The sequence below is a fragment of the Castor canadensis genome, chromosome 3 (genome assembly GCF_047511655.1).
Source record: "Castor canadensis chromosome 3, mCasCan1.hap1v2, whole genome shotgun sequence".
Lineage (NCBI taxonomy): Eukaryota > Metazoa > Chordata > Mammalia > Rodentia > Castoridae > Castor > Castor canadensis.
In genome coordinates, this window is record NC_133388.1 from 80,631,652 (window position 1) to 80,657,703 (window position 26,052).

At 51.1% G+C, this 26,052-nt stretch overlaps 2 protein-coding genes across 4 annotated transcripts; both read right to left on the reverse strand.

Annotated features, from left to right (window-relative positions):
* Positions 1-1,330: 1,330 nt before the first annotated feature.
* Tgm1 (transglutaminase 1) lies at positions 1,331-17,015 on the reverse strand. Of its 2 annotated transcripts, XM_020162896.2 has the most exons (15): positions 16,869-17,015; positions 15,885-16,178; positions 15,547-15,735; positions 14,268-14,516; positions 13,770-13,888; positions 13,523-13,630; positions 12,926-13,100; positions 12,371-12,509; positions 12,127-12,230; positions 8,257-8,345; positions 7,626-7,779; positions 7,241-7,522; positions 6,932-7,092; positions 6,414-6,550; positions 1,331-1,722 (listed from the first exon to the last, which is right to left on the reverse strand). In XM_020162896.2, the coding sequence occupies exons 2-15, from the start codon at positions 16,171-16,173 to the stop codon at positions 1,497-1,499; spliced, it is 2,421 nt and encodes an 806-aa protein (XP_020018485.1). In that variant the 5' UTR covers positions 16,174-16,178; positions 16,869-17,015; the 3' UTR covers positions 1,331-1,496. The 2 variants fall into 2 exon arrangements, with proteins under 2 accessions (XP_020018485.1, XP_073924370.1); XM_074068269.1 differs by lacking the exon at positions 14,268-14,516.
* A 2,248-nt stretch (positions 17,016-19,263) lies between these two features.
* Positions 19,264-25,746, reverse strand: Rabggta (Rab geranylgeranyltransferase subunit alpha). Of its 2 annotated transcripts, none has more exons than XM_020162895.2 (17): positions 25,645-25,746; positions 25,273-25,329; positions 25,004-25,114; positions 24,519-24,643; positions 24,137-24,324; positions 23,702-23,905; positions 23,308-23,391; positions 23,147-23,229; positions 22,954-23,055; positions 22,749-22,854; positions 22,603-22,654; positions 22,365-22,453; positions 22,130-22,218; positions 21,946-22,035; positions 20,468-20,581; positions 20,123-20,210; positions 19,264-19,480 (listed from the first exon to the last, which is right to left on the reverse strand). In XM_020162895.2, exons 2-17 carry the CDS (start codon positions 25,273-25,275, stop codon positions 19,332-19,334), a joined length of 1,677 nt encoding a protein of 558 aa, XP_020018484.2. In that variant the 5' UTR covers positions 25,276-25,329; positions 25,645-25,746; the 3' UTR covers positions 19,264-19,331. The 2 variants fall into 2 exon arrangements, with proteins under 2 accessions (XP_020018484.2, XP_020018482.2); XM_020162893.2 differs by having other exon boundaries at positions 21,919-22,035.
* Positions 25,747-26,052: the final 306 nt, after the last annotated feature.

Consider the following 26,052-nt stretch of genomic DNA (forward strand, 5'->3'; position numbering starts at 1 on the left):
GCAAGACTATCATCTAGTCTTTGTTTACTTAAATTTTGAGACAGTTTCACTATGTCATAGCCCAGGCTGACCTTTTATTCATGAGTCTCCTGCTTCTGCCTCCAGAGTGCTGGTATTACAGGTGTGTGCCACCATGACTGATTGGCTCCTCTAGTTTTTTTTTTTTTTTTTCCAGTCCTGGTGATGGATTTTTTCGAGATAGGGTCTCACTATTTTTCCAGGGCTGGCTTCAAATCATGATCCTCTTAATCTCTGCCTCCCGAGTAGGGAAGATTACAGACGTGAGCCACCAGTGTCTGGGTCATCTAGTCTTTACATGTTTGTAAGGAAAACTTAATACTGTGGGAAAATGCTCACCAGTGGTTATGGGGAAGCAGCTTAGGAAAAACAATGTTAACAGTATTTTCATAACAGTAGTTGAGGATTATTATTTTCTTCTTTACAAATTTCCTGTATTTTCTTAATTTTCAACACTGAACATGGATTACTTTTGTAAAAATTCGTAGACAAGCATATCTGAAAATAAATACTGGAAGGAGGATTCTGCTGCTCAGCTCTCCATGGTCTGTCTACATCCAACACATGCCCAAAGAGATTTCAGGTCTTTCTCTCCCATAGTGGGTGCTGAGGAAAGAAAGAAAGTAGTCATCCCCATCCCAGGGGCTTCAAAAGGGGATTTGATCAGCCAGACAAAAGAGGTTCATGCCTTTAATCCTAGCTGCATGGGAAGCTGAAAAGGGGGAGGGAGGAATCATGGTTCCAGGCCAGACAGGGAAAACTTCATAAGGCTCCATCTTAACCAATAGCTGGGCACAATGGGGTGAGCTTGTCATTTCTGCTTTGGTGGGAGACATAAAATAAGAGGATCACAGTCCAGGCTGGCCAAAGCAAAAAACGAGACTGTCTCTTAAAAATAACCAGAGAAGGGCTGGTGGTATGGCTCAAGTGGTAGAGTGCCTACCTAGGAAGCATGAAGCCCTGAGTTCAAACCCTAGTACTGCTAAAAATAAATACATAACCAGAGAAAAAAGGGCTGGAGGTATGGTTCAAGTGGTAGAATGTCTGCTTAGCAAACACAAAGCCCTGAGTTCAAACCCCAGTACCACAGGAAAAAAAAAAAAAGGATTCAATCACAGCAGCACCACCCTGGGGTGGAAAAGGCAGGAAGGCTTCCCTGACACTAATCAGACTCTACCTCAAGGGTGGCTAAACTAGTACCATCACCTGCCAGCCACAGTCATCAGAACCTGGGGCACCAGAAATGCCACATGACAAACAGCACAGACTGTGGCCCCACATTCCTTGACTGAAAGATGGACAAAATAGCAGCTTCATTTAAAAAAAATAGTTTATTATCATCTGTGCAGGTGAAGATTGGCTCCCTGCCCAGGGGGCCTGGCCTTCCCACCTGAGCTCCTGGGGAGCCACTCTAAGATGGGCCCCCATCTTGGGGCAGTGTCCTTGTTCCTCTGACTCCAGTCCCATTGCTTCCAGGGTTAAGCTCCACCTCGAGATGCCATAGGGATGGCCTCCCCAGAGCGACTGTCACCTCCAGCTTCTGAGAAACCTCTGCTCCCGGAGGCTGGGGCCACATCCACCTGGATGACACCATGCACCTGAGAGAGCTGAGGGCTGTCCAAGCTGGCAATGAGCTGACGGGGGCCTGGCCGCACAGGCACAAAAGTCTGGCGTAGTGTCACTGTCTCATTGCCCCCGATGTCCCTGTGGATGGAGTGAGGAGTAAGGGCTGATCCAGGGTAGCCAGGCAGGAAGAAGCAAGGTTTAGCTGGTTTCCCCATACCCACAGCCAGGACAAGGCTTAAGCCCCAGGGCCACCTCTACAAGCTAGACCAGCAACTACACACCCTGCTACCTGAGCTAGAAATCTCCCCATCACCTGGGACTCCTCCCTGCCCGCTCCTACATCCATCTGGACAAAGACTGCTGATGCCATCCTGGAGGCGGCTAGATCCTCCCTTCTTCCCATCTCCACTGCGCCTGCCCTAACCAAACTGTCCCCAGCTCATCAGGGGTTCTGAGATCAAGAAAACTTCAAAACCAGATTTTGGGCACAACACAATATTGCCAAATGCTTTCAGTTTTGCCATTAAGGAGCATTTTAATACAGTCAAACGTTAGAAGGATGGGATCTCAGAATCAAAAGCAAAGTCCTTTCCAAGGATGGACAACTGATATTTTTAGACAAGCATATACCCTGATATCTATGTGTTTTCATGTGTGTGTGTGTGTCGGGGTTGGGGTAGATGGGCATTCACACACACACACACACACACACACACACTCTACTGTCTTCCTTTTTTCTTTTTTTCTTTTGCGGTACTGGGGTTTGAACTCAGGGCCTTGCACTTGCTAGGTAGGTGCTCTACCACTCGAGCCACTCCTCAGTCCAATCTTCCTTTCTTTACGGACCTCTGAAAATGTATTCCCAGACCACCTCTCTGATAATCATGATTTCACCGACCTAACCAGCATCCTTGCCTCCCACCTCACTGTTCCATTCTATTCTGCAACACACTTGGATTGGAAGTGAACTACATTCTTCAAGGGCTTGACTTCCCTGCTGCTTATGGGATGAGATCCTAGCTCCCTAACCTGCCACACAGGCTCCTGTGACTCAGCCCTGGCTCCAGCACAACTATATCACCCCCTCCATTCCTCCTGTGAACCAGTCCCACTGAATGCCTTCCCCTTCCCTGAACTCACCTCCATCGTCATACTCTACACAGCTGGCTTGCCTGACCTGAGATCCTAGCTCTGCCTCCCCACCCTGACTCTGCCTCCAAGGCCTGGCTCACACCACCTCCTCAGCAAGGGCTCCACTGAGTACCTCCTGCCCTTAGGAAAATGAACCTTGCCCTTTGATGAGCTTTGCTTGAGGAAAGCATTGGGTGGGAGCCTGCTTCTGAGAGGTCTCTTGGGCCAGTCTTTTTCTTCTATTACTTGTTAGCTGTAGTTTTATGACAAGTTACTTTAGTTCTCTGATCCTCACTTTCTGGTCCATAAAGTGGAAGTGAATTTAAAATGAGTGGAGGTAGCCGGGTGCTGGTGGCTCATTCCTGTAATCTTAGCTACTTAGGAGGCAGAGATCATGAAGATCACAGTTTGAAGTCAGCCCAGGCAAATACTTCCTATCTCAAAAAACCCTTCACAAAAGGTGGAGTGGTTCAAGGTGAAGGCCTGTGTACCAGGCGAAGCCCCAGTACAAATGAATAAATAAATTAAATTAAAAAAAGATAAACTAAGTGGAGGTGGGATCAGATGGCCTTTGTAGGAGGCATTGAACTCCAAGGAGGGAAGCAGAAATGTATGTTATGATAGGAAGTCTAAAAATTAAAAGTCTGTAACAGGTTTCTTGGGCTGGTTTAAAATTTGTGTTCTTAATTTTTGCCCTCTTCTCCACAGATACAGATTAAAGGTTGTTTGGGCTCAGAACAGCCTTCAAAAATGTATTTAGCCATAATTGAATTGTGGTAAATTGAATTGTGGTAGTTCGGAAATTAACCTTTACAGTGCAATAACTAACATAATTTCCAAAAGAAACTGCTCCCCAGCTTGCAGCTAGGAATGTCAAGATCGCTTCCTATGCTGGACTTAGTGTCAGGTGAAGCCCTTGCCACACCTGTTTTGGGTTTTGTTTTGTTTTTTTTTAAGGTATTGGGGCTTGAACAAGGCCTTCACCTTGAGCCCCTCCACCAGCACTATTTTTTTTTGTATGTGAAGGGTTTTTCAAGATAGGGTCTCTTGAACTATTTGCCCAGGCTGGCTTTGAACCGCGATCCTCCTGATCTCTGCCTCCTGAGCAGCTAGGATTATAGGTGTGAACCTCCAGTGCTTGGCTGTCACACCTGTTTTTGAGCTTGGCTGAGTACAAGTCAGCTGCTAATGCTGACTGTGTGTAGGTAAAGAAATAGACTTTCCAGCAGACACCAGAACTGAGATGTCCCAGTGAGTGGTGCCCTTTATTTGTGTGTTGTTCAACCAGGTTGCCAGGGCACCTTGGTAGCACTGGGATTTGAACCCAGGCTTCAAGCTTGCTAGGCATTCGTGCTACCACTTGAGCCAAGTCTACAGGTCTTGAACTTTTTAAAAAAAAAAGAAAAACAAAAAAAACTGAATTTTTCTTAAGAGCCATTTAACTGACACACACACACACACACACACACACACACACACACACACAAGATGACTTCTTTACAGTGTGCCTCATTTATGAATGAAAAAAACATTATTATCCACCTTGTTTGTTTACCTTGTTAGTTAGTCTTAGCTCTAATATCTTCAGGCTTTTCCCCAAAGTCAAATGCACCCTCAAGTATGGAAACTGGCCACTCTAAGGACATTCTAGAGAGTATGATTCATGAGTTGGGGGAAATTCCCAATGGCTCAGAACAAACGTCCAGCCTCTCCTGATGACTGTTTTGATGGTGACAACAGCCACCTGGAGGAGTAGCTCCTGGAATGTTTATTAAGTGGCCAGTCACCAGGCTGGGGCGGCACAACTTGTAGTATAATGGGGTTCCATACCTCACCCTTTGATGTGCAAACAAGAGGCAAAATAACACCAATCTAGGAACTGTCAGTTCAGGGATGTCCACCTTGAGGCTCCCCAGAGCCCTGGGGACTCTGGTCTGGGTTCATAGCAGCCAAGATGCTGCAGAGTGTCTAAGGATAGCCTTCCCTGAAAAGCTATCATCCAACCCTCTTATTTCCTAAGGGTAGACCAGGGCCCTCAAATGGGAGGAAATTCACACAAGCCCTACAACTGAGGAAAGCAGAGAGCAGCTAGGTCTCCTTATGCTTAGCACAGTGGTCCTTTTTTACTTCCAGGTTGAGGGCAGAAGTCAAAGGCCTGGTAGAACTGCCAAGGATTGTCTGCTTCTGAGGATCCCCTCAGGCCAGGGGAGACTCCCTCCCCTCCATCTTGGTATGAGAGATGTCTCAGGGCAGGCTGTCTGGAGTCTCAAGCTCCACTGTCTGAGCTGCCAGGGACCCTTAAAGAGTACCCTGAAGACAGTGCTACTTTGTCAGCATCTCAGCATTCCCAAAGGCCCAGGCTGAGGCAAAGAGCAGGATAGCAACCTTCTCAGCTTGGGCCACATGGTAAAAGTGACCACCACCACCACCATGCTGGGTGAGAGCAAGGTTCCTCTGCTTTGCCCGGCTCCCTTCTCATCCAGTTCTCCCTCAGGAGCCCTCTCTTGGAAGAGCAAAATGCCTGCCCCTGTCCCCAGAAGGCTTATCTAAGTGGTCAACCTCTGGCCTCCACTTTCCCTAAGTACTTTTCCTTGGGAGTGACAGGGAATCATGTGTCTGTGTCAGAGATGACAGACATAGGCCCAGGAACGTAAGTGTTGTATGTGCCCTCACTGGGCCCAGAACATGGCCAAGCCTAGACTGAGGCCCAGAAGGGTGAGGGCCTGAGGCACAGGGCTGTCTCCCTTGGAAGTGCTACTTGGCTGTCATAGCACAAACCACATTGTGAACTCAAGAGCCTGGGTGGTTTGTGCCACTGTGGGGAGAGTGGTCTGCCCCTTATGAGCTACGAGACTCTATGAGATGTGCCCTGCAGCCTCCCCATCTGTAAAGTCAGGATGATGATAGCAATAATAAAAAAAATTTAGTAGTAGAGCACTAACTTTATGTCATGTGCTGAACAAGACAGCTCTAGGACCAGGTGCTAGCCCCACTTGACTGGTGAGAACCTGGAGGCTTAGTCGAGGTAAGTTACTTGCCCAAGGGCACCTAGTCAGAAGTGATGGTGGTGGGACTTGAACCCAGGTTGTTAGGGTTTTACAGCTTTGCTTTTAATCACATGATGATCTCTTATGTACTTTAAAGAGCCTTTGTAAACCAGGCACCAGTGGCTCACACCAGTAATCCTAGCTACTTGGGAGACTGAGATTGGGAGGATCACGGTTTGAGGCTAGCTCAGGCAAACAGCTCAAGAGATCCCATTTCTAAAATAACCAGAGCAAAATGGACTGGAGGTGCAGCTCAAGTGGTGGAGTACCTGCATTGCAAGCATAAGGGACTGAGTTCAAACCTCAGTCCCACTAAAAAATATTTCAACCTTTGTGATCTCCAAATGAGATAATACTCCTGAAAGTGTCTGGTTGACCCCGAAGCACTGGGCAAATGTTAGCAACAACTTACTAATGATTCCCAGGTGGAGTTTTAGCTCCCTAATGAGATGGTTAGGCAGGGTAGGAGCGTGAGTGCAGCACAAGGTCCCCATCAGGTCTCTTTAAGCACCTGTGAGACTGAACTGACCTGAGTCACCAGGGATCACCAGCTAGCCCCAAGCTGCTTTGTGGGGTCCTAACTGAGAGGGGAAGCAAAGCTTGGGAGGAAGGATGGGCAGCAGCAGGGGCAGGAGAGGAGTTCAGACTCACCCAACATTGAGGACCTTGGGTCTCTGTAACCCAGAGCCTTCGAGCCGGAAGACGACGTTGGTGAGGGTGATAGGCAGAGGGTTCTTGAAGACGATCTGTACTTCACACTCCTGGCCAACCACTGCTGCTCCCAGTAACTGACAGAAATAGAAGGCCACACACATCAGAAACCCCGGTCAAACACGCGGGACCCTGCTCTGCACCCGAGAGGGCAAGCTCCTTAATTAAAACCTTCCAGAATCCCACATTGCTGCCCCTGAAAGAAGACTCCCTGAAAGACAGGAAACTTCAGCCCACTCCACAACTAAGGCTACCACTGAATCAGGAACAGGAGAGCCTGCTTTATAGATAAGGAAATAGAGGCCCAAAGCCCAGAGCTGATCCTTAAACTTTTTCTCTTAGAAAGGCTCATCAGACCAGCCTGCTCCAGGTTTAGCACCCTCCCCACTTCTCTGATTTCCCTCAGACCTGGCCACTGTTCCCTGATGACCCCTCAGGCCCCAGAAAGCTGCACTCACCGTGAGGGAGAGGTCCGGAGTACGCACACGGAAGGTGTGCTGCTTGGCTAGTACCTGCCCGCTCTCCTTAACATGGCCTGAAATGTTAAGCAGCATGGCCCCTTGGTCCACAAGGTGGGGCCGGTATTCGTTATAGGCCACAGGCATGGTCACACGGTCCGCTGAGGAAAAGAGGCAAAGTGTCACTGAAGCCTGCTTCCACAGATGCAGCCTCCTCACAGCCACAGGCCCAGGGGACTGGGATCTCCACATCTACAGCCCCAGGGATCTTGGCCACCTGGAGGGCAGGGCTGGATAAGGGGCACTTACAGGCTCCTGGTGCCAGTGCTACTTCCTTCTTAGTCTCCTTGAAGATGGCCCCAGTGACACCAGTGTAAAAAGTGACAGAGAGGTAGAGGTGCAGCTTCACAGTGCGACGACTGCTTCCACGATTGGTCAGCACGACAGAGACCGTCAGATCTTGCCCCATCACGGCGTCCTGTGCCTCTACCTGCATGGCCACATCCTCAGCAGAGTCCCGGGTGGCATACACATTGGGTTTGCTGCCGTGGGCAGCTGCTGTCTCCACTGCCTTCCGCTCTGCTGCTGAGCCTGGGAGTTGAAGGTCAAAGGTGAGGCTCCAGGTCCCGGTGGTGTGGGTGAATTCTCAGCAGGCACACTCAGCCTAGAGCTGACTGGGATGGGGGAATGGTACCTTCCGGATGCTTATAGAGGTGGGTGATGTCCTCCCGCATGTTGGAGCTGATTGCCTTTGTGACGATGAGTGTGCCGATAGCTTTTTCCTCCACATACACAATCTTGAAGCTGCCATCATCTTGCCGTTGCCAGTATACCTTGTCACTGTTCACCTGTTGGGGAATGGAGAGTGAGCAGGACTGAGAGAGCCAGAAGATCTGAGGACAGGCCTTATCCTCCCACTGCCTTCCCCCAATTCCAGAGGGTAGGAATTTCCCAGTAGGCCCAACTGGGAGTCCTCCCAAGATGAGCCACACAAGGCCAGAGAGCAGGCAGGAAGCTGGTCTGGGAGGCTCCCGGTGGCACATTTGATATTAATAACAGTAATCCCTTACGCTCGTTCACTAGCTTTATGACTTATGAAGCAGTTTCATATGCATTATTTCTTTTGATCCTGAGTACAGGAAGCAAGGCAGTCATTATTATCTCCTTTTTACAGTTGAGGAAACTAAGACTCTAGAATGAGTGACTTGCCCAAGGTCACACTGCTAGTCAGTCAGCGGTGAAGTCAGGACCAGAGGAGCTGGCCAGAAGCCAGTGCTCTGGTGACTCCAGATGGCTGGAGAAGGCACTGGGAACTCAGCTCTCACCTCAGCAAAAATGAAGGGTGTGTCATACTTCATGTAGACTAAGCCATTCTTGATGGACTCCACAGAGCAGGGGCCACAGCAGAAGATGCCTAGGGAGGGAGGCAAGACAAAGATGAGGGATCCAAGGAGACAGAGAGGGTCCCCCAGATTCCGGGCAGAGGCCACACAGGGCCCTAGTCTCACCTACCCAGGCCCAGTATGCACTAGCTGGCAACCTCTGGATAAGGCCTCTGGGTTAGCTGATACCCAGTCAGACCAAGGGAAGGAAAACAAGCAGCCCTCCTTAGCCCAGGCTTCTCTGCAGGAGGACAGGGCTGGGGGCAAGTCTGTGGACAAGCTACCTTCATAGCCAGGTCATTAACACATTCTCTGGGATGGCCGAAGCTGGATATCTACTGTCTGTGCCCACCTCCTCCAGAGACCATGACTCCCCATCCCATACATCCTTCGTCAAGACCACCCCAGGGCCCATGGTAGCTCTGCTGGCTGGCTGGGAGAACAATATACTGCCACCACTATTCTAGAAAGATCCATAATGTCACCTCAGCTCTGCACAGCTCTCTTCTGGAGAGGGGGCATGGCTGATGGGAAAGAAAAATCTATCCATATACTTAGGAGGGCTTCATAGAGGAGATGGGCTGTCAGGAGGAGGTGGGTAGAAGAGGACAAACAGGAAATGAGGGCCTTCCAGTAGGAAAGAATCTTAACAACACCTAACACTGTGGTCTCCCTTTATGGATGGGGAAACAGGCTCTGCCAGTGAAGATGCCAGGCTCTCATAAGATAGCAGGAAGAACCTGAGTTACTGAGTGGCTACTATGTTGCAGGCATGCTGCTAGTCCTCTCTGATACAGCATGTCCCATTTCATCTTCCCAACTACCCTAAATGGTTATATAGTATCCCTGTATTATGCACAAGAACATCAAAGCCCAGAGGTGCAAGGTACTTGCCCAAGATCATTCATTTAACAAGTGATCAGGGTAGAATTGAGCCCTGACCTGGCTGACCAGAACCCCTGTCTGTCATCTATCTACCCACTGTTTTTCAGAGCAGGGCCACAGCTCAGGTCCTCCCAGTGCCTGAGCCAGGGGGGTATAGCATCACAGACATTGCTGGGTTGCAGAAATCAGGGGCACCAGTTACACAGGTGGTTGCCAGGGAGGGGTCTGGGAAGAGACCAGAGGGGGAAAGTCAGCTAGGCCAGGGCTGTCTGACCTGGGAGAGTGAAGGGGAGGCTGAAAAGAAGCAGCTGGAGGGGAAGGCGAGGCTGCCTGGGGCTGGAGAGTCAAGGTCAGAGGAGATGGGGACTTGTGTGAGAACACAGTGTACAGTGGGTCTCATTTTGCAGAAACATGTATGTGGACACAGAAAAGAGATAATGTTATGTTATCCCAGGATTCAGTTTCTTTGAACCTATCTGAGCTCTCATTTTTCTATACTGTGGCATATATCTCATATGGAATAATGAAACAACAGGAGAGGAATTTGGTGAAGGCAAGAGTGTGTGTCAACAAGGGAGAGAATCAGAGACTGGGATTCACGCTGCAGCTCACCTAGTGTGCTCTGTGCTCCAGACAGTCACTCCATCTCTGAGGGCCACCATTTCTCAAACCTGGTATTCTTGTGAGTAACCAGGGGAACTTTCAAAAATACCAATTGCAGGGAGCAAGAAAGAGTAAAAGAGCTGGGCAACGCTGGCTCATGCCTATAATCTAGCTACTCAGGAGGCAGAGATCAGGAGGATACTGGTTTGAAGCCAGCCTGGGCAAATGGTTGGCAAGACCCTATCTCAAAAAACCCATCACAAAAAAGGGCTGGGTGGAGTGGCTCAAGGTATATACTCTGAGTTGAAACACCAGTACCACACACAAAAAAGAGTAGTAGAGTGGGTCGAGGGGAAGTAGAGCGGTGGTGATCTAACCAATGTACAATACAAGCCTATTTGGAATTGTCACAATGAATTCTCCCTACAATGAATATATTCTAATAAACAAATTTTTTTTAAAAAAAGAAAGAGTAATAGAAGAGATGAATATGAGCCAAGTACATGATATGCATGTATAGAAAAATCACAACGAACTCCCACACTTTGTACAATTATTATATGCTGATAAAAAGAAGAATCAATCAGGGAATGAAAGCTAATATATCTATAAACAGACAGATATAAATATATAGATGCAATAGGGCTGGGGTGCAGCTCAGTGATAGAGTACTTGCCTACCATGCATGCCCAAAGCCCTGGATTTAATTCCCAGCACTGAAAAAAAATATATGCATATACATATATACAGTATGTGTTTGTGTGTGTATGTAGTTGTATGTATATATATATATACACATATATACATATACACCCTTATATACGTGTATTTCTTCTGCTTATTCCATTGTTCAAATCAGAGCTCAGATAAATTCAAAGAATAACCCCTATAACTAAGTCCTGTGATGTAACCTAGAGTCCTCTTTTCTCTTATCTTATCTCTTACCTCTTTCTTGTGTTCACATACACCTTTCTGCAAAAATACAACCCACTGTATACTGTATTCTCACACAAGTCCCCCATCCACTCTGACCTTGACACTCCAGCCCAAGGCAGCCTGGCTTGCCCCTCTAAATCAGTCAATCAATCAATCAATTTATCTATCTATCTATCTATCTATCTATCTATCTATCTATATCTATCTATATCTAGACTCTATACCTGAAAAGACTGATACATCAGGCTTGATGGTTTGATGACCAGGTTTTGGAGTAAGACTCCCAAAACAAAGTAGAAATTTACTTTAAAAACCCATATCTTAGCCAGGCACTGGTAGCTCATACCTGTAATCCTAGATACTCAGGAGGCAGAGATCAGGAGGATTGTGTTTGAAGCCAGCCCCGGGCAAATAGTTCAGGAGGCCTTATCTCAAAAAAACCCATCACAAAAAGAGGGGTGGTGGAGTGGCTCAAGGTGTAGGCCCTGAGTTCAAACCTCAGTGCCAGAAAGAACAAAAGTCCATATCTTATGAGAAAATAGGGAATTTTTGCATTTTATGTTTTTCAGTGCTATACTGTTTTTTCATTCCACTCATGCATGCATTACTTTTTTTTTTTTTTTTTTTTTTTTTTTTTTGGTGGCAGTGGTACAAACTGGGGTTTGAACTCAGGGCCTCATGCTTGCTAGGCAGGCAATCTACCACTTTAGCCACTCCACCAGCCCTTTTTCTTGTGTTGGATTTTTTTTTTTAGATAAGGTCTCACTTTCATTGCCCAGCCTGGCCTTAAACCATTACCCTTCTGATCTCTGCTTCCTGAGTAGCTAGGATTACAGGCATGAGTCACTGGCACCCAGCCCAATATATTACTTTTAATTATGACTTTTTTTTTCATAATACTGGCAATTGAACTCAGGGCATGCCAGTCAAGAGTTCTATCAATGAACTACATCCCTAGTCCTAATTATATCTTTGTATATATGTACATATACATACATACATATACATATACATATATGTACATATACATATATATATGTGTGTGTGTTCTTTAATTTATTATCTCCAGGATTTGTGAGTAAAAAAGCTAGAATAGTGGATTTGTCAAGTGAGGGAAACCTCTTACTACTTTTGAATTTTGAACCATCTGAGTATATTAACCATTACAAATAAATGAAATTAACCGCTATAAATAAAATTAATGCAAATAGTTGTAAAAAGATGTGAAAATAAACTAAGAGTCACATGGTGGTTTGGTTGATAAGCCCACTTAAGAAAATGTGGTTAAAGGCCCAGTCCTGGGCTGACACCCTGGAGTTTGTTACCCAGGTAGGGAAGATGGAGAAAGGACTGGAGTGGGGTTCAAGAGCCGGGCAAAGTCTGTCTTACCACTGCTGGTCTCCTGGGGTGTGGCGTCCACAACCTGCCACCCATCAAAGCCTGAGGGCAGGTCTGGCCTCTTCATCCAGCAGTCATTCCATACATGGAAGTTCCTGGATGGCCATGGAGCAAGAGCAGGGTCTGAGACTCCCATTCCGGGCCTCCCCCACCCCACACTGTCTGCCCCTCCACATCCAAGCCTCACGTCCCCATTCCTCAGCAGGAACTGTTCCAGCCCTAGCCCCATCCTCACCAAACAGAATCATGGTTCAGATGCTCAAGTGGCTTCATGTTCTCATCAAAGTAGATGTCCATAGTGAGGGATGTGTCTGTGTCATGTGCGGAGTTGAAGTTGGTGATGGTACGCGTGGCCAGACCCAGGCATCGTAACACTGTGTGGAGGAGCCAGGGTTGAGGTTCAGGAAGGAAGTGTGGGGGGTGGGGGGCAGGTGTGGCATCAGGTCAGGAACACAGCGGGAAAAGGGAAATGGAGGTTACTGGGCTGCGCGGGGATAACCAGACTTAGGGATCACAGGGTTCAGAAGACCTCTGAGCCTCAGAGCACTTGGATTAGGGAAAGTCAGCCCACCTGCCTGGCTCAGGCTCTACCTGTGCTTCTTCTTCCTCTCCCTTAGGCTCTCTCTGTTATTAACACTAATTAATGATAATTAAGGCCAGTCTATCATCCACCCTTGCTGGCACCCTAATCTGTAGCCACAGCTAGGCTGGGCTGAATGAGAAAGGAGCCTGGCTTCCCTCCCTCCTCCCTGTAGGGCCCAGCCCACTCCTATCCCTGTCCCTCTACTACCTGTGGTGGTCACACCAGCAAAGACCCAGCACTGGCCATAGGGAACGGAATAGCCAGTGCGTAGGTAACTAAGCAGGATCTCCACGCTGCCCACCCATGCTGAGGGGTTGGTGCCTCGAGAGTAATCGCCAGACCAGTTCCCAATCAGGACTCCATTGTCATCCAGGGAGTTCACCTGCCCAGGACAAGATGGGGTGGGGCTGGGATGGGTCCCCAGCCCAGCCCCCAACCCTCCAACTATCCATTCACCCCTAAATGCCTGACAATTTGGACATAGCCCAAGCCCCGCCCACCCTTCTCCTGAGCCACTTGCCACCTCCCGCCCCGGGTCTGACACAGGAATGTGATTCCTGGGTGTGCCGACTTTGGGGTTTGGCCCTATATTTCACTGGAACTGAACAGGAGCCAGGAAGGGTGGAATGGGGGACAGGCAGGGCGAGAGAGGAGGAGTGAGACCCCTTCCCCTGATAGTCTCTGCAAGGGAAGGGACAGGGCTGGAAGTTCTGACAGAATCCAGAAAGGGCAGAACCTGAGGGCATGGCACAAGGAGGTGGCAGGAAGGCACAGAGTAGGTTTCAGAGATATGAGGGTGCTCACCATGGCAGAGATGACCCGGGACACACTGACTGGGTCCCCACGGCCTCCATATGGCATGCCCCGCCGGTCAAGGATGTACAGGCAGGCATCCAGGACCCCATGGTCAAACTGGAAAGGGAGGGCAGAGGTGACCACAACTCATTTGGTGGTACTCAAACCCTAGGCTAGCACCCTGCTTAACCCGCCCACCCCCCCCAGGTCCCCACACCTATCTCCTCCAAGTGCAGATGACCCTGGTCAGTCATACCTGACCATAGTTCCAGGTCCGCTCGCCAATCTGTGCTTCAGTTCCATAGTAAATTCTCCCAGACTCATTAAGCACATATTCCTGCCGCCAGTCCTCATGGTCCACGTACACAATGTCCTCTGTGTTCCCAAAAAATACATTCCTGCTTCTCTCCATTTTCTCCCTGGGCCCTACCTATCCTTTGGCCAGGTCTGCAGAACTCACATCCATAGAAGAAAATGGGGTGGGGAGAATGCCCCTAGCCTGATCAAACTGCTCTCAAGAAGGTCAAGGGACAGGAGAGAACAACAGAGGCAGTGGGAGGTTGGTCACAGCCAGGGCCCTTCATCAGGAGAGGTAAAGTAAGTCATTATTCTGTATTGGGCCTAGGTTTCCGAACTTGGACAGTGGGAGGCTGGCTTTTCATATGACCAGGCACCCAACTGGATCCTAGGAAAGGAAGGCCTGATCTGCCCTTCCCTCCTGCCCTCCCTTGGCTCCTGACCCCAGCTGGTTCACCTGGGCACCAGGGATTGAAGAGGATGTAGATCTCGTTGCGGGGGTCAAAGGGCAACTGGAACTCCCCAGCTTCTGAACGTGTGCGCACAGTGAACTGAAACTTGCCGATGATAGCGTTGGGGGAAGTGTGGACCCGCAGGTCCAGATTATGCTCACTGGCCTTGGTCACCTGGGCCTTCCAGCCCCCACTTCCCCCCTTGCCCACTGGGATGATCACGTGGGTGCCCTTGCCCACCTCAGGGTTGTTTCCTAGAGTGAGAAAATCAGGAATTAGATGGTGAAGGCCTCAGCTGGGAGAAGGGATGGAGACTTAGACTTCTTCCAGCCCCACCCAAAATGTCTATGAGCCAGTGTGTGTGTGTCCCTGAGTTGGGTCCTCACCTTAGTCTGTGACAATCTCCCAGGAAGTGACATTGTGTTTGCCCCATGCTTGTCCATGTGTCAGGGCAGAGCCCTAGTCCAACATCCCAAACCTGTTCCCCTAACAGTGAACCCACAGGCAGAGAGACAGGGAGGAGAGACCAGCGCTATTGCTACCCTCTGCCTGCCTGGCCACCCCAGTGTCACCCTGGCTGGTGTGGATCTCCTGCCCCACAGGAGGGGGCAGTCCACATACCAAAGGCCAACCCTTCCTGCTTCACTGGGGCTACAGTTTCCAGAGCCCAGGGCCTCTCTGATGGAAGTGGTGGGGGTACCTGGGAAATTAGAGGCTGGGGTGGGCAAGGTTGGTTCTAATCAAAGGGTAAGAGGAGTCGCCTGCCCCAGGCAAGTACATAATCACCAGCCTGGGCAGTCAACGGTCACCAAGCAACGCGATGAGGGAGGCATCTGCCCTGGGTCATGGGATAGAGATACAGAGGGAGAGAGAGAGAGAGAGAGAGAGAGAGAGAGAGAGAGAGAGAGAGAAACCAGTCACACCCTGTAGAAAGCAGACCCAGAAAGAAAAGACTGCAGTGCTGAAGGAGACACTAAGCAAGGCTGGCCATGAAAAGAAAGTGCTGTGAGACAGAGGAGGCTTGAGGACAGCAAGGTTAGGAAAACTGCAACACCAAGACCCTCCCTAAAACACACCCCTAGGGGCATACACTTGTCCTAGCTGGGAGGGTGGTTCAGTGGGAGAAAGAAAGAAACAAACAAACAAAAAAGGCAGCAGATACCTGCCTTCTCTGGCAGAGGAGAGGAGTGAGAGGGAGGAGCCTAAAGACCTCTGAGACGCTAAAACCAGCCCTTCCCCAGCAAATCTAGGACTTTCACCTTCTCCATTTCAGGGCCCACTCACCGATGAACAGCTCAAGGGTGATGTGATCAGAGGACTCATAATCCCGATTCAGGAAGAGGACCACATGGAAAGGCTGCCCACGGCGCAAAATCAGCTCATCGTACTCAAACTCGTCTGTGTGGTGCTCTCGGCGATTCTGGTCTGAGCGTGAGCTCAGCAAATCCACGCCAGTCACCACCAGCATGCCCTCTGCAAGGCCACATCTCAAAGTCAATGGGGACCTCACAAGGAGTCCAGACCTCCCTCATTAGCCTCCCAGCCCCCTAGAGATATCAGGATGAGCCTCAGGTCCCACTAAGGCCTCTCAGCTGTCAGCTGAGGTAGAAAGCTTGCCTCACCTCGGATGGTACCATCTCCAGCTGCATTTACACCAGTGCCCCGGGACTCAGGTCTTCGGACCCCACGAGAGTCAGACCCTCGACTTCTAGGGCCAGAGGGCTCAGGTCCCCAGTCATCATCTGCCCTATTCCTGCGTGAGCAGCAGCCACAGCAGCGAGCCCAGAAGGACCGGCTTCCTCCTCCGCGGGAGCGTCTGTCTGGCTCTGGCTCTGGCTCTGGCTCAGGTGTGGTAGGGGGCTGCCAGGAATTCCCACCCCAGCGGCCCACGTCTGAGCGAGGACCATCCATTGCACCTGTGAGGAAGAGGCAGGGGAGGCTCCGGTTACCTTGTACCCAGGATACCCCAGCCAGCCCACCCAGAAACCCACTATGCAGGGAGCTGATTCAGCCCCAGCTAGATGGCTGAGACAGTCTGACCTTGACCCAGAGATTTCCCCAGACTCAGCAGAGACCCTCAAATACTCCACTCAGACTCACCTAGAGAAACTATCCCACACTGCAGAAAAAAGCCTTCCCTCCACCTCTATATAGACACCTACCAAGTCACATCCAAAAACAGATGCTTAGTGAAGAAACACACTCCAGGCAGGACCCATCTGAGGAAATGCATAGGGTTCCCAGAGAGCACAGTATTGTCCCTTGGCCTGGTTCCTCCACCTGCCAGCACTCTAGTCTAGAGGTCCACGATGCTGACAACCTCTAGGACTTATTTCTCAGCAGAGATCTCCCCACTCAGGACTCCCTTGCCAAGTCAGTCAGGTGGCATAGGGAGAGGACCCTTGGCATTCCTCATGTCGGGGCAAACCCCACTGTGGGACTGCTGGGAGTTCTGGGGTGAGGCAGGTGCCAGGAGAGGCATCTGGCTTAGGGCACAGGTACCCCACTGGCCTGTGCTCTTCCTTTCTGGGCTTGACCTCACTGTGCCACCCAGACAGAGCCAAACACTGAGGCTCAGCACCAAGACAAACATCTTAGCTCCTCACCTGGCAGCGGTGTTGGTGATGGCAGGGTCCTGGGACTGGGGCAGAGTAGGTCGGGATGAATGGGACAGGACAGACAGGCTGGATGCCGAGGACCAAGTGGAAGGTGTGGGGCGGGCCGGGTAAGTGGTTTATGAGGGGAAGGAGGGCGGAGCCCAGCTGCTGCTAAGAAAGGGAAGCTGTTGCTCCATCCCCCCTGGGGAAGAGGCTGACCTCTGGGGGCTGTCTCCAGAGATAGGGGCGGGAAATGGGGACTGCCCCACCCTCTTTCCCCTTTCTAGGAAAGGAGATGATGTAGGGAGAAGGCGGGGTCTGGGTCTGTCAGAACTGAGACTGGGGCGAAAAATGGAAGGCTTGGGGCGGGTGAGGGGAACCACCAGTGTGATGGACCCTACTCTAGGTTGGTTTTTGCCAGATTGGGTGTGTGAAAAGCAACAGGATAGAGAGCCCCTGTCACTCATAGCCCCATGTGGCATCACTTTTGTCTCAAAGTTGATGCCTACCTTCGCTAGCGTAGGCCCCTGATATCAAGCTCCCTTGCAGCCCAGGCCAAACTTGGTCCTGTGAAGCTGGCCCATTCACCTGGGCCTGGAACTCATTCTGCCCGGGGAGGTCCCAGCATCCCAGACTGCAAAGTGATGACATCAGCAGCCAGGCCCTCAAACTGGCTCCACCAGCCAGTCCCTGACCTACCAGCTCTACCAGATCTTCTGACCACCGCCCCCCCCACCCGCCATCTGACTTTACTTCCTCCAGCTGCTCCACAGCCCCCAGTATGAGTGAGCTGCCTCTCAGCTTGTTGTGTCTCCCAAGTTTGGGATTAGGGAGGTGAGTGTAGGAGCAATCTTGTTTTCTCCTTCCAGCACTCAGGCCTGGGTGGAACTGAGGCCCCGTTTCCAGGCTATAGCATAATCCCTTTTCTCACTGGAAGGGGTGTCTGCGTCAGCTGGAGTTGAACATTCTTCCTCTTCTCCAACCTTATATTCTTCTTAACTCTACCTTTGGCTCTGGGAGAAACACCAGAGATGTCACTAAGACAACCCCAAGGCAGAGAGGAGCCAGGCATCCTTAGGGAGGCTCTCCTTGGGCCTGCAGCACCCAGCCAGAGGCCTCTTCACTCCATCCCACTGGTGTCCCAGCTGTGCCTCTGGGCCATCAAACAGAAAATAGTGAAAACAGGGCTGACAAAAAAAGACATAAGAAAGTAGACTCCAGGAGAGGCTGTTCGGAGATGTATCAGGTAGAAAGGTGCCTCAGGAGTGGGGACAGAAAGGCTCCAGGAATTGGCAGGGAGCCCTCTACACCTACTTTGAATGTTTCTTGTCCAGCTGCAAGCACCAGAATTTGGCAGAAGGTCTGTTCTACCTCCAACACCCTCAGTACACACCCCAGTGAAAATCGAAATTCTAGGCAGGTATGAGGCAGGTCAGCCAAAGGACTTCGTTGTGGTCTTAGTGTTTGTACATCACTTGGGATACCGGGAGGGGCAGGGCCCCGAGTGGCCGGATGTGAGTACATGGGCCCAGGCAGATTCCAGAGAACGAGGAAAATGCTTGTTACACTCTCTCTCATTTCAATCAATCTTCCGCTCTCCCCACCCAGCCAGATTTGACTCAGAGCCCTAATTCCTGAGCCGCACCCCTTTCCTCTCTCCTGGTACAGCAGGACTTTCAAAGTCAGGACAAGGTATGGCAGGCACGGTGGGAGCAGTTCACCTTAGGGAACTGAAGCCAGACCTCTGCCCAACCATTCCATGTTAATACCAAAGCAAGAAAATGAGGCCAGAATACTAAACCAAGGAGTAGATGACTTTGGCTCTGGCACCTAGGAGTATGGCAATCTTGGGTGAATCTAGCAGTCTCTCAGAACAAAAGGAGGTCTAATCATCTCATCCCTGAGACCTGGTGAAGATCAAATAGGATCACGTATTTCCAAGGGCTCTTCAACTGTTCATGAGGACTGATACTGCTGTTACCACAGGGTGGAGCATGGGTGCCCTGACCCACTCTTCCTGGAACACAGAGCACCTGAGCATTCTCAGTTGCAATGAGTAAGAGCTGGGGCAGAGAGGGTATCAGAAAGGGCAGGGGTCAAAGGAGAAACTTTTATAATCTCTTCCAGCTAGAGAGACAGTTGCTTTGCAGCTCAGCCCAAACCATAACCTGATTCCGATCCCTAGTCCAGCCCTAAGCCAGAGACAAATTCAAATCCAGCTCCAGCCTTAAATCCTGCCCCCAACACTGAGGCTTTGATTCTCCATGATAGGGACTAGCAGGGTGGACAGCATTAAATGGAAGCAGAGACACCCCAAGTCTCTTCCCTTTCTTTTTCCCAAAATACATGACAGTAGTAATGGAGGTACTGGCATAGTGGCGACAGGGACAGCAGCTCAGCAGCCTGAAGAGGACTCTCCATTCTTTATTTAGTTCCAATAAGTTAAAGGGCAAGAGTGGGGGGCAGGGCCTCTTAGGTGAGGATGCTTCTAACTGAAGGCAGCAGTTCACCCAGGTGTTCCAGGATGTCCCCTTCTTGGCACAGTGGGTTGCCCTGCAGGTTGAGGAGGACCAGCCTGGGGCAAGAGGCAAGAGGCTCGAGCACTGCAGGCTGCTGGAGGCCTTGAGCAAAAGAGTCAAGAAAAGTTGTGCAGGTTTCCCTGGATCCGTCTGCTCCTTGGCAGGTTTCCCTGGATCCGTCTGCTCCTTGGGGACTACTGCCTGGAAGCCTGTTTGATAGGCATCTCCATGCCTCCCTAAAAGGAGTAAGGCTCTAGGCAGGGACTTCCAACACCTGCCCACAGGGGCTGGGGAGGAAGCACATGAAGCAGGCTGCTGTGGTATTAGGAGTGGTGGAGACAATGGCAAAGTAGCATTCACTGTTCAACAATGACCAAGGGCTACTGAGGGGAAATGTGGGCCAAAGACTGCTTTAACTTCCAACTTTTAAAAGCAGAATCAGAGTTCAAGATTTTTTAAAATATGAAACTTCCTGATTTTTATAATACCATGTGGCAACAAGAACATCTGCATCTTAATCTGGTTGTGAATTCTGGCTTGAGGAAGTCATATTCTGCAAAACTCCACCAGTACAAGTTCATGATAGCCCCAGACAGCCCCAGACTACCATTGCCCCTCAGCTCGCACTGCCAGGGTCCCAGTCTCCCACCATGCCTCAGGGTGGTGCTGTCTGTGTCTGCAGTCTGTACCTCTGTGCATGCACCTCACCCCAATCCTCTGCAAGGCAGACAGAAGGAAGGATACGGTTGTTGTACAGCAATAGTTCCTGAAGCCGGGGCAGGTTAGTGACGCCATCCAGGGACTCTATGGCATTATCACTGGCCTGCAGCACCTGGGTAGTAAGACAACACAAAGCCCCAGGCAATTGTCAGCCTAGGGCTGGTACAAAGAAATGGAGGAGCCCAGGGCAATCAGCTTACAGTGCACAGAAGGATTCATGAGGTTAGGACAGGTTATGGATGGGGGAGGGCAAGAGGTCACTTGTGGGGGCTTGGAGGTCCTAGACATCTTTGTAATGTGGGCAGGTTCTGAGATGGAGGAGGGGAAAATGTACCCCCCATGACAGCAGTGGAGGAATAAATGCTTTACCTCAAGGCAGCGCAGAGAAGCCAGGGCAGGGGGCAGGGCTCGGAGACGATTGTGTGACAGGTCAAGATGGGTGACCAAGAGCAGTTGTTCCAGATGGCAGAGTACCGTCAGATCCTAGGATTGGGAGGGGGATAAGATACCCAGCAAGTTCTGGGAGAACATTCTCAAGCACTTGCCCTCTGTGGCCCACATGGGCCCCTGGGGACCTCTGCTGGGCGGCCACCAGCAGGTGAGAAAGCTACCTGACAGCTCAGAGCAGCACATGCTACATGTCAGGGAAATGTGGCAGATAGGGAATACTGGGGGTGGGGTGACCAGTGGGATTGGGTGGGAGGAGGCAGCCTGGAGTGTGGAAGGGACAAGAGATCATGTTGGGTGCTACAGTGAACTAAGTTACTAGTAGGAATGGGTCTGCTGAGCCAGGAAGGGATTTTCCTGGAGCAGAAGCAGTGACATGGTAAAGTGATATTGGGAAGACTCATTGTGAAGGACTAGAAACAAGAAAAGTAGAGTTTGAAAGCCCTTGCAACCCGTGCAAGCTCATCCTAAAAAAACCTAACTGGAGGCGACTGGAGATGCAGAAAGGACAAAAGACAGAAGACAAACATGCAGAAAGCTGGGGTCAAGGGTGCTGGGTGCTCGGATGGAGACATACAACAGCCTTGGTATTTCTTTTTTACTTCTTTTACTTTGCTTCTTTTCTCTATTCTTTAAAACCTTACTTCTATTCTTTAAAGCCTTTCTTCCTTTCTATTCTTTAAAGTCTCAGTCCTTAGACTTGCACTGTCCTGCTTCCCGTAATCTCTAGCCTAACTTCTAAAGTCTTGGTCCTTAGATTTACAGACACACAACAGCAGCCAGCCTCCTTGTCCTCCTTCAGTAAGCCTTTTATATAAGTGGCAAACAAAGAGGTAGATCGCTACTCTCTGAACGTAAACATCTTAGGAAAAGCAGCTGTGCTGCATTTTCCCTGGTCCCCTTCTGCAGCTGGGGCTGTGCCAACTCAGCCTGCAGATTATTGGGCATAGCTGTGCTTATGTCAAGTTCTCATAGGCTTCCCATTCTCCACTCCCCACAGGAAGCCTTATCAGAAATCTCCAGAAAACATTTGAGCTTTAGGTTTTGGTGACTTTTCCAGGATGAGAAGCACAGGAATGCATGGTAGGAATGGTAAGGGGCACTCAGAAGAATGAAGATGTGACCAGCCCAGCCCAGGGAAGGGGGCAGCATGAGGAGGCTCTGGCAACTCAGGATGTGAAACTAGGGGACAAGAATGCTAGGCTAGGTGACAGAAAGCATGGCCTGGAAGAGGAGTAGGCTGGGAGGAAGCTGATGGGATTCAATCTGGGTAGGGAGAAAATGACAAGGAAAGTACCAGAGATGAAAGGCAAAGCCAGGGTGTGATGAGGCCGGCTGTAAGGGCCTATGGAAGTGAGCATGGCAGCCCATACCTTGTGGGCCAGGTGCAGCACACGCACCTCAGCATACTCCATCTTGAGGACACTGTTTTCCAGCAAGAACTTGCTACGCAGGTCATCCAGGTAAGCTGTTCGCATAGGGTCCACAGCCTGGCAGGGATGGAGTAGGCAGGTATGTATATCAGCTGCCTTCCCCCCACCCACTCGGCCTCACCGCTGGCCTGTTTCCCCAGGCTCGACTTGCCTTCAGGGTCTGGAAGTACTGAAGTGTCTCCTTCTCATACAGGAGAGGGTCCAGAGCTCGCAGCAGCAGGATAATGGTGAGTAGGCACCCTGAGGGGTTGGGAAAATGAAGGCGTTCTCCTCGATTCTACTGCCCCCATGCTCTTCAGACTCTTCCTGCTACCTTTCAGGGCTACCATGAGCAGGACTTCCTTAGAGGGACTCTGGGAAGCAGGCTCTCAGGGACTGGACCTTACATTTATTCTCAGGCTCCAGCTCCTGTAGCTCCTTACAGGATTCAAGCTCAGACTGTAGCACTGTGGACTTCTCCACTGACAGCTCACACCTGAGAGAGGGCAGGGCAGGTTGGCGATGATGCCTCCATCTTGGGATACTGGTCATTCCCAGCATTCAATCTGAGACCATCCTCCTGCCCCTATTGCCTGATGCCAAGTCTAGACCCCCTGTCCTTGTCTGTATGCTCCCTATCTTCACCTGAACAGCTGCTCGTCAGTGGCTGAGTCCCGGCACCAGCACTCCTGGCGGCCTGAGGGAAAGAGCAGATAGTAGGAAGGAACAGCCATGAGAGGAGGAGAGGGGTGAGGGGTTGCTGCAAGGGGTGGAGACGCAGGTTACATCACCTTTTAAAAGCACACACTCCTTCTGGGCATCGCCTGCTGTCCAAATGACACGAAATGTATGCTGGGGTGACTGGTCATTGAGGGAGGCAGTGGGTAAATCACAGAGCTAGGAGCACAGGGTCAAGGAAATGTCTCACCACTTTTCTGACTGTCCCACTATAGTTCTGCCCAGGCCCTCATTTTTGCCCCACCAATCCTGGGATACCCAGACATGACTGGGCCGATTCCTGCCATCTGGGGTCCTCCACTCCACAATCAAGGGTGACTCATCAACCATGAGTAGCAAGGTCTCCACCCTGGAGCTGACCTGGCACGGAGGACAAAGAGATACCCATCAGTTCTCAAAACACCACGCCTACAATCCCACAATGCTCTCCAGCAAAAGCCACTGAACTCACTAGGAGGGGCCGAGAGAAGCAGACGGTCAGACAGGCCTCGTCCCGGCTCACATGTAGGCAGCGCAGAGCATCCTGAGGGTCAGCTGGGGAGAGACACAGCCTCAGGTCTCCTTAAATCTTTTTCTATTTCTTCCAAGCCCCAAACTTCCCACACTGCTCACCTCGACCTAGGAGCCAGCGGTGATAGAACCAGGCACTCTGATCGTTGGGGTCAGTGAAAAAGGCATTCTGCACCAGCTCCAGCTCTGTAAGGACCAGGAAGGCAAGGGATTGGTTGGCATGCTGGTGGGCTCCTGGCCACCTCAACAATTCCTCCTCTCCTTGGAGTATCTTGAGCCCTCAGTCTAGCTTACTACCTGGCTTCGCACGGGGACTACATTTTATCTTCCCCATCAGACACCTGAAATCCTTGCAGCCAGGAACTGAGTCTTATGTACCCACAAAGACAGGCATGAAGTAGGTACCCAATAAACCTAAGTGACAGGTTCAGGTGAGCATCAGAGCTGGAAGGGTGGCATTGCAAAATCCTTGCTGGGACCCCTTGCTCCTGCTTACCTTTGAGCAGCACATCTTCAGGGAGGCGTCCCTTTGGACCAGAATCTGGCTGGGGGTGTAGCTGGGGCAAGAGACAGGAGCGGTAATGCCAGGAGGAGTAGTTGGAGAAGTTTCGGGTGATGAGGCTGTCAGTGAAGGCGAGCTCCTCTGCAGGGGCCACAGCTGCCTGTGCAGCCACAAACCGTCGATAGTCCCAGCAGTGAACTGAGGGTGGGGTGATAGCATATCTTAGAAGCAGGGCAAAGTGAAACTAACTCACTGGCACCCCTAGAGTTCCCTTGAAGACCCCCTAGAAACACCTCAAAACACACCACGGAGGATGCATCCGGCTCCATCATCCCTTTCAGCACCAGCACCAGTAGCCCAATCCTGGGCATTCCTCCCCACCCTAGTACCACCACATGAGGGCTGTGGAGACTGATCTGTGGCACGTACAGTTCCGCTCATCCACCTCAAGGAAGCAAGCACACAGCTCCAGCTCCCTGGCCCAGTTGGGCTCAGGTAGGCGGCTTAGCAGCCAGCAGCGGTGGTGCCAGGTACCATATGACTTAGGGTTCACACGCAGGCAGCTCTCTAGGAAGCCCAATTCTGCCTTCACCAGAGCAGCCAATTCCTCAGGGGACCTGCAACCACAGGAAAAGGGGGTCGGGGCCCTTCAACACTCAATCAACCTCAGCGCTCCCCTCATTTTCTACACCCAGTCCCCTATCACCTTATCTCTATACCCCTAGTTGTTCCATTCATCCTCCAACCTGGACCCAGGCAGGGCAAGGGCAGGGCAAGGATGGACTTCCTGAAACCCTGAATCCCTACATACTTCTGGTCCTCCAGCTGCTGGAGCACCTCTCGTCGACAGTTCCAGAGGGTAGCAAAATCAGGGTTGGCTCCCAGAATCTGGCTTGTCAATTCCAGCACTGACTCATCCAGCTCACCAGCCTGGCGCTGAGAAGACAGATTGCAAGGTCAGAGATCATGGCATTCTCCTACCACAGGGCTAAATATTAAACTCAGAATTACCCAAAATTCTGTGAACCCATACTATCCAACAGGTACTATGCAAAGTATTTTATGGCCACACAGGTATTCTCTCATTTACTCTGCAGAACAGTCTTATGTAGTATGTTAGCCCCACTTAACAGATGAGCAAATTGGGGCCCAAAGAAATTAAGTAACTTGCCCAAGGTCATAGCTAGTAAGTGATAGAACCTGGATTTGAATCTGGACAGTTTGGCTCTAGGGCCCAGCTCTTGACCTATGTGCTATACTAAAGGGGTCACTTGGGGCTACTTCTGAGCACCCCACCTTCTGGAAGACAGCTCGGATAGCTGACTGGTAGAGCTTCAGCTTCTGCTCCCGCTCTAGCCTTTTGGCCTCTGCCTGCTCTTCTGACGTCTTCACTTTCAGGCGCCCGTGCTGCAAGGATGGCCAGGTTGGAAGAACGCAGGCAGACCTGCAGCCCCTCCCACCCCCACACTGTGGAGTTCCTGGGTCGTATGGGGTAATGAAGGCACAGCCTCGGGGGGCGTGGGCATGGGCATGCAGAGGTGAGCGGCTGGGCTCAGGGATCTCACCATGGTGTCGGTTCAGCGGTCAGGACAGGGGAGGGGTCCAGGGGTAACCCGTGAAGTCTGGGGAGAGAGGTGTCAATCACGGTGCCCCGCCCATACCAGCCCCTCCCCCAGATGTCCCCTGGAAGTCGCACGTGAGCGCGGCGGAGACCCCTGAAGTGTAAAGGGGTCCATGTACAGGGATTGCGCGTCCAGGAGAAGAGATCACCAGGAATGGGACCTCCACCCGCGCAGTCCTTCCAATAACCCGATCCTCCCGACCCACAGTCAGAGCCCGGGCACCTCGGCCATAAAGATTACTCCACGCCCGAGAGACTGCCATTGCCCGCCCGCCCCACCGCTCCCAGGCTCCCCCGCCCCCGCGGGCGGACCCACCTGTGCTGGGAGGAGGCGCGGGGAACGCCGAGCTGCTGCACAGGCCACCGAGCCGAGGCGCGTGCTAGAGCGACGCCACACCCCGGCCGACTGAGGCGCAGCGCCCTCTGCAGGCCTGGGGAGCGCCCGCAGCGGAGAGGGCCTGCTCGGGAGGCGCAAATTCCGATTAGCTGCCTGGTGTGCTCAAGCGCGCACGCGCACTGTGGCGTGCGCGTGAAAAGAGCTGGGGTGGCTTTTCCAGTTAGCAAGTCCAACTGCGATCCAGCTGAAGAGGTTTCTCCAACAGCCGAAAAACACATCGTCGCTCTACACTGACTTACTCTGGCCACAGCGGCCTCCCAGTTGTCAACTCTAACGGATGCACTTTCTTGTACTCACCTCCCCAGACCTTTTCAGCTTTGGTGCTAC

What these genes read in the sequence shown, in the direction of transcription:
- Rabggta (XM_020162893.2), bottom strand. An exon ending in CCGCTGGCTCCTAGGTCGAG is followed by an intron (nt 23,230 to 23,307) that starts GTGAGCAGTGTG and finishes GTCTCTCCCCAG; the next exon opens with CTGACCCTCAGGATGCTCTG. An exon ending in ACTATTGCTGTACAACAACC is followed by an intron (nt 19,481 to 20,122) that starts GTATCCTTCCTT and finishes CTTTTGCTCAAG; the next exon opens with GCCTCCAGCAGCCTGCAGTG.
- Tgm1 (XM_020162896.2), bottom strand. Translation starts at nt 16,173, where the DNA reads ATGGATGGTCCTCGCTCAGACGTGGGCCGCTGGGGTGGGAATTCCTGG. An exon ending in CTGAACCATGATTCTGTTTG is followed by an intron (nt 12,231 to 12,370) that starts GTGAGGATGGGG and finishes ATGGCCATCCAG; the next exon opens with GAACTTCCATGTATGGAATG. An exon ending in AGCACTGGCACCAGGAGCCT is followed by an intron (nt 7,093 to 7,240) that starts GTAAGTGCCCCT and finishes TCTTTTCCTCAG; the next exon opens with CGGACCGTGTGACCATGCCT.